This window comes from Neophocaena asiaeorientalis, unplaced genomic scaffold (genome assembly GCF_003031525.2).
Source record: "Neophocaena asiaeorientalis asiaeorientalis breed wild unplaced genomic scaffold, Neophocaena_asiaeorientalis_V1.1 scaffold249, whole genome shotgun sequence".
In the NCBI taxonomy this organism is placed as follows: Eukaryota; Metazoa; Chordata; class Mammalia; order Artiodactyla; family Phocoenidae; genus Neophocaena; species Neophocaena asiaeorientalis.
This window is the reverse complement of record NW_020172625.1, coordinates 4,725,560-4,737,753: the sequence shown is the minus strand read 5'-3', so window position 1 is coordinate 4,737,753 and position 12,194 is coordinate 4,725,560. Positions and strand designations below refer to the sequence as shown.

Sequence of the window (12,194 nt, the reverse complement as noted above, 5' to 3'; positions counted from 1 at the left end):
CAAGAAGAAGATATAACAATTGTAAATATTTATGCACCGAACATAGGAGCACCACAATACATAAGGCAAATGCTAACAGCCATGAAAGGGGAAATCAACAGTAACACAATACTAGATATCAATTACAGGAAAAAAACAGAAAAAAATACAAACACATGGAGGCTAAACAATACACTATGAAATAACCAACAGATCACTGAAGAAATCAAAGAGGAAATCAGAAAATACCTAGAAACAAGTGACAATGAAAATACTACAACCCAAAATCTATGGGAGGCAGCAAGAGCAGTTCTAAGAGGGAAGTTTATAGCGATACAATCCTACCTCAAGAAACAAGAAACATCTCAAATAAACAACCTAACCTTACACCTAAAGCAATTAGAGAAAGAAGAACAGAAAAACCCCAAAGTAACCAGGAAAGAAATCATAAAGATCAGATCAAAAATAAGTTTTGATAAAGGAGGCAAGAATATAAAATGGAGAAAAACAGCCTCTTCCATAAGTGGTGCTGGGAAAACTGGACAGCTACATTTAAAAGAATGAAATTAGGGACTTCCTTGGTGGCACAGTGGTTAAGAATCCACCTGCCAGTGCAGAGGACATGGGTTCGAGCCCTCATCCAGGAAGATCCCACATGCTATGGAGCAACTAAGCCCTCGCGCCACAGCTACTGAGCCAGTGCGCCTGAGCCTGTGCTCCGCAACAAGAGAAGCCACCATGATGAGAAGCCCATGCACTGCAACAAAGAGTAGCCCCCACTCTCCGCAACTAGAGAAAGCCTGCACGCATCAATGAACACGCAGCACAGCCAAAAGTAAGTAAATAAATGTATTTTTTAAAATGAATGAAATTAGAACACTCCCTAACACCATAGCCAAAAATAAACTCGAAATGGATTAAAGACCTAAATGTGAGGCAAGACACTGTAAAACCCTTAGAGGAAAACATAGGCAGAACACTCCATGACATAAATCACAGCAAGATCCTTTCTGGCCCACCTCCTAGAGAAATGGAAATAAAAACAAAAATAAACGAATGGGACCTAATGAAACTTAAAAGCTTTTGCACAGAAAAGGAGACCATAAACAAGACAAAAAGACAACCATCAGAATGGGAGAAAATATTTGCAGATGAAGCAACTGACAAAGGATTAATCTCCAAAGTATACAAGCAGCTCATGCAGCTCAATATCAAGAAAACAAACAATCCAAAAATGGTTAGAATACCTAAGTAGGCATTCCTCCAAAGAAGATATACAGATTGCCAACAAACATATGAAAGGATGCTCAACATCACTAATCATTAGAGAAGTGCAAATCAAAACTACAATGAGGTATCAACTTACAGCAGTCAGAGTGGCCATCATCAAAAAAAATCTACAAATGCTGGAGCGGGTGTGGAGAAAAGGGAACCCTCTTGCACTGTTGGTGGGAATGTAACTTGATACAGCCACTATGGAGCAGTATGGTGGTTCCTTAAAAAACTAAAAGTACACCTACCATACAACCCTGCAATCCCACTACTGGGCATATACCCTGAGAAAACCATAATTCAGAAAGAGTCATGTACCACCATGTACATTGCAGGTCTATTTACAATAGCCAGGACATGGAAGCAACCTAAGTGTCCATCGACAGATGAATGGAAGCAAAACAAAAAAAGGTTCTGAAGAACCTAGGGGCAGGACAGGAATAAAGACGCAGACATAGAGAATGCACTTGAGGACCCGGGGAGGGGGAAGGGTAAGCTGGGACGAAGTGAGAGAGTGGCATGGACATATATACACTACCAAATGTAAAATAGATAGCTAGTGGGAAGCAGCTGCATAGCACAGGGAGATCAGTTCCATGCTTTGTGTCCAACTAGAGGGGTCTCATAGGGGAGGTGGAAGGGAGATGCAAGAGGGAGGAGATATGGGGATGTAGCTGTATATATAGCTGATTCACTTAGTTATACAGCAGCAACTAACACACCATTGTAAAGCAGTTATACTCCAATAAGGATGTTAAAAAAAAAGAGAAGTGTGTATCTGTTAATCCCAAGCTCGTAATTTATCCCTGTCCTGCCTCCCCCCTTTAGTAACCGTAAGTTTGTTTTCTATGTCTTTGAGTCTGTTTCTTAAAACAGATTTTTTGTGTATTTAATTCTGCTTTCTTATTAATGTTGTAGAGTCAGAGTTGCAGTCTTATGAACCACTTTGTCAATGGAAATGAGCAACAGATGTTTTCAATGTTAGCCGACTATTGGCAGCATATAAATTGGCAGTTCATTGGAGACCTTAAGAACCTGGAAAAGTTTAAAAATAATGACACTGAGGGTTCCGACCCACCCCCTAGTCTGAAGAAAATGGTGGTGAGAGCATAACAAAGGTGTTTATTTTGGGTATAAACTGTTCTTTCATTTAGCAAACATTGTGATATGTTTATAAAGACACAAGAGAAGTAGACACGCCCAGAGTGGTTTATAAGCAAAAGAGCTCATAACCCTGGTATGGAAGAGGCCTTTTCTAGAACTCACAGGATAATCTCTCTAAAATTTCATTCCTGAAAAGAATAAAAGTTTTTATTGATAAGGAAATGAGAGACCTAGGTAGTAACCATTGTTTCTGTAGATATTTGCTATTTTGTGTCCTTTCTAAATAGTTTGTCATCTGTGCATAGACCATTATTGAAATACAGGACATTATTCAGAGCCGAAGGTGCATATATTAATCTAAATATTTGTCTTACATATACCGTGCACGTATGTGGTTTTCATCAGCTTTAAATATGCCGGAAATTTCTGACTGGCCCCTTTTGTGAATACCAGCCTCGGGACTATATGGGGTAAGACAATTCCAGAAACTGGTCTTAAGAGATCTGTGCCAGAGCAGGAATTAACATGGCAGGCTGAGGATGAGGAAATCATGGCTAATATGTGTTCCTTTTGCCTTTGGGTAATGCTGAAACTTAGATCGCTGTCAAGTAAATAGAGCCCAGTTTAAAGACCATTTTGATCAGGCAGTTAAGGAAATGACTAATTCCTTTTCATTTGGGCTGCATTGACTGGCGTCAGTATTTTCTGTAGTTTTTGCTCTTTGGATGCCTTGAGCTTATGAAACAAGTCTGGACTACTTGAAATGGGTGTTAAAAATCTAAAGATAGGGTCCTCGTTTAAGGGTCCACTGATCTTATTACTCATTTTCCAGAAACACCCCTGGCTCTGATCATCTTTTTTTTTTTTCTTTGACGTTTTAGCTACCTGATATATTAGATTATCCAAATGAAAGTATCAATTGGATATTTTCCCTCCTTCCCCTTCTACCAATACCATGTTGGCAGATGAAAAGAAAAAAAGTGGTTCAAAAATATTTAATGGTGAAGTCAGATTCAACAGAAGCAGAGGTGGAAGAAAGAAACCTAACTGCTCCACTTTGAACACACATGTTTTCCATACACGGTGGGTTTTCTTCAACTTTCATAATTACAATTTCAGGCAGCATCCCTCCACTCCAGGACAGTTATCCATGTGTGGGTGACCCATTTCCCGTGCATTTCCTTCCTCCCACCCACCTCTTGGCCACATTAATGCTACTTTGTGTCACAAACGATACCACAGGTGGCCAGAGCAGGTTTTGAAAAAGAAAAAAATGAAATGGAAACCTGTGAGGGTTGCTTTGTGTTAAATTAAAATGTTTGGTGAGGAGAGGCCCAAACTCTTGGCTAGAATGAGACTTCCGAAAAACATGGGCATTTTGTAAATCTACACTGTTTCTTTCATGATCTGTTAACCAAGCATTAGCTGGCTAGATATCTCTGACGAGGTTGGAGGAGCAAGCATTAGGCAGATGTGAACTTGGATATAAAGTGGAGAATATGCCCTCCCTTCTGGTGTGTAATCGATAAGCCAATATTGACTGAAATCCTAGATCAGACTTGGTTTAATGCATAGTCTTCTAGAGGCTTACAAAGGAGACAAAATTCACACACAAGATTCAACACTCAACCACAGTTCAGCAGAATTCAGTAAGTTGGGGTTGGACTGTGTAAAACAGAATGTGTGTTGTGTGTGTGTGGTGTGTTGTGTGGTGTGTGTGTGTGTGTCTGTGTCTGTCTCTCTTCATTCCTAAGTTCAGGGAAGGGGAAGAGCTAGCCAAGTGGGACGCAGCAGATCCTGAGCTGTGCTCCAAAAACTGGAGAGAGGGGAGAGTGGAATTGGATCAGTGTAGTAATAGATGGTGGTGCAGGGCCTCAAGTGCCAGAAAGAAGTCAAGAAAGTGGCAGAAAGTTACAAATGTTCATAAACTATATAAGCCCCGATTTTCAATGAAATTGATATTATCTGTGATGAAAACTGGGTACACCATTTGTTAGAATGAATCCATAAAACTACTCTAGTGTGTTTATGATGTTCGACAAAGGTATTAGAGGTATCTGCCACTAGTTAGCATTGGATTTTGAGGGGTAAAGTTTGGAAAGAGGTGAGCTTCCATTTAGGTTGTACTTAAAATAAAAGTCAAGTCATGGCTGCAAAGCCTGGGATGACCTGACCTCTGTTGCCCATTCTGATCTGCTACCTTTTATGCCATTTTCCTGCTCATCCACTAAGCTTCAGCTAGACCCCATCTTCTTTCTCTTTCTTCAATGCACAGATCTGTTTCTCACCTTATGGTCACTGCATTTGCTGTGTCCTCTACCACGACAAGGTCTAAGCTCTTGGGCAAGCCAGCTCTTTCTCATCAGTCATATCTCAACTCACATTTCACTTTCTCAGAAACTGGGGTCTTTTCTGTCCATCCCCCCCCCCCAGAGAGCTGTGTACTCAGACTGCTCAGCATTGACCGCCATATTACCCTCTTTAATTCCTTTAAGACATAAGGAGTGTTCTGAATGGTCTTCCTTGTTTTCTTTATCATCTGTGTTTCCCCTTTAGAGAGGTCATGAGGACAGGGACCTCATCTTCCATGTTCACTGCCATATACCCCAGCATGTAGTAAGTGCTCAATAAACTATGTGTTAGATGAGTCAGTGGCAGTGGGGTCTCCATTATGCTTAGAGCATACAGATCTCATGTTCTCTTCCCCTCTTGAAGTGCTGAACTGTTACAAAGCAGGAGGGAGATAGTGAATGTTGTGGACCATTGCGTTGCCATGGGAGTAGGCTACGGCACATCCCTTTTCCTTTGTTCCTCTGCTGAGCCTTAAGAACCTGGAAAACACCACTCAGAGGGATATTTCATAGAGATGGACTTTGAAGGGATAATTGTGTGGGTTGGACGAATGCTAGTCAATTATATCGGGAAGAACTGCTGGTTTAATTTATTTATTGATGTGTTTGTATGTTGTAGCCATTGTGGAATGAAATCACTACACCTAATGAGCTAAGATTCGATGCCTCTTCAGCCTGCCCTTCGAAGCCCTCACACAGATTTTCCTGTGCCTGTCCCCTGTCTGGACCCTGCACTCTTCTCTCCCTTCTCAAAGTAGCACTGAATAAGTCTGTTGGCTCCCTACAAATTACGAGACAACACTCATTGTTAATTTGCTGAAAGAAGTTTGAAGAAACTGTTATTTTTTCTCATTGATGGGTTTCTCACAGCAGTGGCACACCTCTGGCTGGCACCGTACAGAAGCTGCCGAGGTTTTTTTTACAGCCAGGCTTTTCTAGGTGCCTGTTTAAGAAATGATAAGGTATATGTTCTTCAGTTATCTAGTTTGGGTTTATAAATGAAATGCTACAGTGCCTTTTTATGTGTCATTAATACATGCTAACAATAAAATGGGTGCACCCATTATTCTGCTGTTGAGATAGACTTTATTTATCATGTTTTTCCGAAGGTATTAGAACAGGGCAGAACTGGCAGGAGAGATTTCTGTCTTGCTTTCCTTCCCCACATCTATCCTTCCTCCCTTCCCTTGTTGTCATGTTGGAGATCTGCGCTTCTACTTGAACAGACAATCCACCAAATTCCTGTTAATTTAATGCATTGTCTTAAGAAGTAAATGATTTTCCAGCCTCCTCACTATTTGGTAATCTGCAACGTCCAGTTCTCCCTCTTACACCTTTAGCACTGCAGTGACAACACACATCCCTGCCAGTCAGACATGAATATCGAAGGAGCCTGGAAGAGAGGCTACACGGGAAAGAACATCGTGGTCACCATCCTGGATGATGGCATTGAGAGGACCCATCCAGACCTGATGCAGAACTATGTGAGTATTTGCTGTGGTCAGAGCAGCTTCCCTCCTGGGAAACAATGGAACTCATGTTAGGATGCTCCAAAAGGGGGAAAACCACTGAAAAATGCAGCCAGCGGGTACAGTAGGCTCTGCGTGTTGCTCCCATCTTATAAAGGATGCACTCTTGGAGGACAGGAAGCAGGAGGTAAGGCTATCCCGCTACCCACTTTTGTGTGCCTTTGATGTTCTGATGACAAAATGCAGGTGATAAGGTAGCGGAAACTGGTTTCCAGCACCCTTCCCTTGTGCTACTGACAACATCCACTCTTCTTAGCAATTCATCCATGCAGCCAGATAGCACTCCTTGTTTCCTTTATGGAGAAAGTGTGCTTAGAACCCTTCTCAAGTTATTCTGCGAGTCTCTTTCTCTCTCTGCCTCTCCCTTTTTAAAGGGCAATAATGAAGAGCCTCCCAGAAGTCCTTAGGAATCAGTCAATTCCCTTGCTTAAGAAAGGACTGAGATTCCAGGATTCAGAACATAAGGTGAACCCAAGGTCACAGAGCAAGTGAAAGGGCTGAGACTCAGTACTTTCATTGAAAACCACAGTCTTGATACCCAGTGTCCACTGGACACTGGGGTCGGTTTCTGTCCCTGGGGTCCCCTTTACCACTGTGATATTTCCTGCCTGGAAATAGGTCAATGACCCCTCCCTCTTCTACTCTCCAAACGCCCCCTTTCCATCAGCTTCTCCTCCCTAAGTTTGGTTAAAAATACCATAATTATCTCCCAATATGCCATTCTCTGCTCAGATTTGTTTCTCATGACACCTTGGTGTTCTCCCTGAAATATCTCTTTTGTTACTTAAGAGCCTGCAGTGACTCCCTCTTATCCGCAGACGCAGCTCTCTGATTTCTGTCAGGGCTCAGCAGACACTCCTGCTGGATCCCACTCACACCAAGTGCCTTCTAAGCTCTTTTCTGTAAACGACTACTTCCACAAGAGCACTGGTTTATCACTGCACACCCACTAGGACTTCAGTCACTTTGACCTATGTCCCTCTCTGTTCCTTCATAACTCCTTTTAATCCCCAAACTTTGGTTGTAAGACTTTTCCTATATTGTATTTCATGTTGTTATTGAAAAAAATGTCAAAGTTGGTGGTCTTCTCTCAGCTTACAAGTTTCCTCTCACAGCCTTGAAAATACAAGCAGCTCTAAATCATAATGAAGCCAGGAGTCATACTGATCCTTAAGGAGGAAAGTCAGGGGCCGGGGTGGGAAGCTTTGCTTCGTGTTTATGGAAGGTGCCCACAGAAAACCCTAGCTATAACTGGGAGGACCACATCCCCTCATATTTTTCTCTTCTCTATTCTATATTCATCGTCATTAAGGGAGCAATGTCAGGAAGCCCAGCCCATCTCACGGTGCCCTGAGTTTGTGGAGAGTTCTGAGAGGGGCCTGGCCCATAGCTTCCCGTTGCCCATTAACACGAAGGACTCACCATCCTCGCAGGCCTGCTGCCTTTCTCTCCTCTTTGCTCCCCGGTAACTGGTGGACACAGCAGTGGCCCCTTGTCCTGGACTCACTCAGAATGGACATGGCCTTTTCCTTAAGGCGGACATACTGTCCTCTTAAAGTCTGCTATATCTCCCCCTCTCTCTCTCTCTGTCACTCTCTCTCTCCAGCATGGGAAGACATGGTTGCCCTGCACTGTGGGAATGACTCCCTGTATCTGTCTCTCTGACCATCTCTCCTCTGGCTTCTTTCTCATCTGCCACTTCATTTTCTCATGAAACCATTTAGGTAGCGATGGCCATATATGCTCTCCAATGTTTATTTTTCATTTGCTCAGTCTCACTTATTGCGTGACACTTACTTTCTCTTAGTTTTCCTTTTGGCCCTCAAACCTGAAAAGATTCTCTTTTTATCTTTGCACATAAAATACTTCCAAGTCACTTCCTTGACACATCAGAAACTACCACTGGCTCACACAGCCACCCATATTTCTGACCTTACGAAGACCTTCACTCAGGACCACCCAATATCACCTTATACTTTTATCAACTTTAACTGCTTTGTCTCTCAGTATTCTACCCTGTTGCCCTTTTTGTTTCAAAAATTCAGCTAAAAAACTTCACAATGAAATGTTGAAACAGTTTCTCCTAAATTAGATGATTTTCCCTAAGGTTGAAAAACAGAGAGAGAGAGAGAGGGAGAGAGAGAAGGAAACGCAAGTTCATTTAGTTCTCATTTGTACAAGACACTTGATTGGCTGCCCTTACCCTGCCTCCAAGCACACTCAGGTAAAACTTGTGTCTCTTCACAGAATGGAATTTTAGAGCTAGAAAGGAACTTCAGCTTCCTCATTTGATAGGGTAGACACTGAGGCCTGAAGACTAAAGTGAGTTAGCCCAGGTCATATAAAGAACAGAACTGTGGCTGTCCACTGCCTAGCAAAGAAGTCTTCCTTATCGTATGCAATGCAGTTTTTACAGGGTGTTCCTTCTCCGCACTGCATAGAAATGCATTTGATTAAACACAAAGAGCCTTAACCTAAACGTGATTGCATTCTTTACCTTTTTCACTTTTTTCTCCCCGGAAAGAAAATTCTCCAGAATTCACCTGTGCAATTACCAGTACTGGTGCCCTTTTGATTCCCCTAATGTTGGAGCTGGTGAAGAATAGAGAAAAGCACATTGGATGGGGTGGCTGGGTTCCAGTCTTAATGCCATAGGCAATTCGTTTCACGCCTTTGGCCAAGTCACGTAACCTGTCTCGGGCTTCTGTTTCCTTATAAGTGAAATTTCACAGTATTATCCTTCATGCTGTAATGACTGCCGAGGTGGGCTGCTTTGTATGTTCCTTTGTACGGGAAGCAGAGACTTATCACCTTTATATGTCACGTGTGTTTTGCTTACTCCCCCCAAACATTTCAGACTCCATGTACTTTAAGTTATTTTCAGAAACAAGAGCCAGAAAACAAAGATAGCATTTACTTTCACTAAAACTGATAACAGAAATAAATCATCATAAAGCGTCAGAAAATTCAAAACATCCTAAATTAGTTCTATCTATGGTGATATAAATTTAGATGATGGAACAATCCATTAATTTTTTTTTTTTTTAGTAATTTGAAGATTTTTCACAATCATTTAAAAAAGCAAACAAATAAATTCAGCTTTGGTTTCAGAGAAACTTCTGCTTCATTTTGAAACTTTGACATATAACAAAATTTTGGTCATTATTTTGGTTGGGGCGAAAGACCATTTGGTGTTAGTACGAAGTCTTGAATTGTAGACCCTTTTGTAGTAGATAAAACATCTGAAACCAGACAAATATTGCCTAATAGAGGTCCCAAGATACCTGATATAATAGATTTCTCATGATGATTTTTAATTGGCTTGCCAATTATTTGTGAATGATTTCTGTCTCCAAAAATCTTTGAATTGTGATAAGGAATTTGCACACTCAAGAAATGAAGTAAGGAATACAGAGAGAGTCGGCAAGGAATGAATCACTGCCTTCTAGGTGTTCTGGCAGTACTTCGCAGGGAAGGTGGTTGTCGAGGACATCTTCAAAGCACTGGGGTGAGGGGTCAGTGCTAGGTATGAGGGAAGAGTGCTGGCAAGAGTGGACTGGGCACATCTTTGGTCTGTAGAGACTATTTCTTCACCTTCATGGGGAAAGATATGACACTGATTATTACAGAAGAAGGCATCCTGACACCACCGGACCGTGAGTGTATTATTTACTCTAATTACTCTCTTGCAGAAATGTGTTTAAGGAGGCATGAGCCTTCAAGTGCATGGCTAATTAATGAACGTCTGCCTCCTTTCTCTCTCTCCTCTGTGACCATAGGATGCTCTGGCGAGTTGTGACGTGAATGGGAACGACTTAGACCCCATGCCTCGTTATGACGCGAGCAACGAGAACAAGTAAGGCCCAAGTGGGGGGTACCTGGTATGTGGCTGGCAGGGAGCTTTGTTTTCTGCTCTTGCGGAGGGAAGTACTTTTTTGATCCCTAATTTGCTCCAAGATAAACAAGTGTCTTTCTGCTAAAGCTTCTGGATATAAAAAGGCGTGGTCCACATAGTAAGAATGGTTGCAGAGAGAACTCTGGGGAATGACTTGAGGGTGCGGTTGGGGAATATTGTTCCTCAGGTGTTCACTGGACTCTGACCCATTTGTTTAGGGATAGGGGTGCTAAAGGGAGAGGCAAAACAAAGTGCCCCCCGAGAGGGTTACTTTATTCTGTTAAGTTCAACGCATTTGATTGAGTGCTGTGCTTGAGGTCGCTGCCAGTGCTTTCCGATTTGCTTCTTTTTCTTTTCTACTTTGTAGTGATTGTGTTTTTTACTAATATACCTAAAATACCTATATGGTTTGCCACATATGGGACACATTACCTTTCTTATCCTCACAGTCAAGAGTAACCACGTTTACACTTTCCAGTTAGTACAGTGTGTTTTTTGAAAGCAAATGAAATACACATCCGTTTCTTGCTTACGATGATCCAGGTATTTTTAAAAGATTAGTAGGTGTTTCTAATCTCTAGATCACATTAACTTTTTTGCTTTTACTGCAGTCTCTCCAGGATAATGCTGTGATTTAGATACTATCATTTGAAGTTTTATTTACATGTTTTTGTTTGGAATCACAGAAGTTATAAAGAGAGGTGCTTTACCCATTTATTATGTACTATTTCTAGCCTGCATTTTTCTGTAGGGAAAAGTTTCTCAGCTGGTATTATTTAAGTAAGTCAGTAAGTTTAGATAAAACCAGTGTGGCCTAGATAATTGTGACTGTACGTGGGTTTTTCTTCTTTTTTTCCCCTTCTTCTTACCATTTACAAAGAAGCCTCAAAAAAGTTACTGTGAAAAATATGCTGTTTTTTAATATTAATGAGTCAATATTATAAATCAAATTCAGTGGTGAAAGCATTAATATACAAATTGATGTAGATAGAATTTTCCAGAACTTTCCAAACAAAAAAGAGAAAGGGACCTAAAGTAAACTGGATCATTTTCTTTCAAGCCTGGTCATTACTGTCTAGATTACACTGTTTAAAGTTATGGTCAATTTCACACAAAGGGTTATAATTTGAGTCAATGAAACACTGAAGAAGAAACTTGAATCTTCCATACTTAAAAGGTCACCGATAAATTTCACTCTCCAGTCCATTCTACTCTAGTGTGACACATATACTCCTAAAAATACTTGCACTCTGCAAAGTCCAAAACCACAGAGTAATAGGAAAAGCTTAGAAGCTTCATCAATGACACACAGAAAAATGATAGGGACCTATTAAGACTTCTTCATGTTAACACTTTATTCATGTTAAGTGGTTAAGAAATTTATAAAACTATAATAAATGTGGCACTTAATCGTTTTTTTAATTTTTTAAATTTAAAAAAGTCCTTCTTTAAATTATCTTTTTTTGAATTCAGCCCTTAGATGTGAAGGGAAAAAAAGGCTCAGACAGGTCAAGTGGATAAGGGTTAAACAGGTAGTAGGCGATGAAGAAGTTAGGAAACAAAGAATCAAACTCAAGTGGTTTGTTTATAAACTCTTGCTCTGCATATTATACACAAGGCCAGAGCCCTTATGGTAATGAAAAGGAAAATGACCCAAGTATCTGTCATTTAAATGAGTTGTAACTAGAGATAATTGGTTTCAATAACAGTAAATTTGAGAGGAAGGAAGGCTGAACTATTGACCAAAATATTTGGAGAATACAGAGCGCTGAGCTGACCTTTCACATCCTGTCATAAAGAAGGCTCGAGACTGCATGCCAGTCTGATCCTTCAAAATAGTAAGGATATGATTCATAGCGAGGCTGGGTTCAAAGTCCGTTTCCATCAATTTTATACTTAATCTGTGTCTTATCATTATGAAATTAAATTCTAACTAGTATGTTTATAATACAATTCTCTTGTGACACTGACTTCTTAAGTTGCACTGTTCTTTTTAAATTTTTTATACAGTTTATAAAGGTTAAACTCCACTTACAGTTTTTACAAAATATTGGCGATATTCCC

General features: G+C 40.7%; 1 protein-coding gene across 2 annotated transcripts in view; it reads left to right on the top strand.

The window, feature by feature from the left end:
* Positions 1–12,194, top strand: part of PCSK5 (proprotein convertase subtilisin/kexin type 5) — a 442,496-nt gene that overhangs the window by 112,355 nt on the left and 317,947 nt on the right. For both annotated transcript variants that reach the window (XM_024738976.1, XM_024738975.1), the window contains exons 4-5: positions 6,047–6,190; positions 10,015–10,091. In XM_024738976.1, the coding sequence (XP_024594744.1) occupies positions 6,047–6,190; positions 10,015–10,091 (221 nt within the window). The remainder of the gene's footprint in view (positions 1–6,046; positions 6,191–10,014; positions 10,092–12,194) is intronic.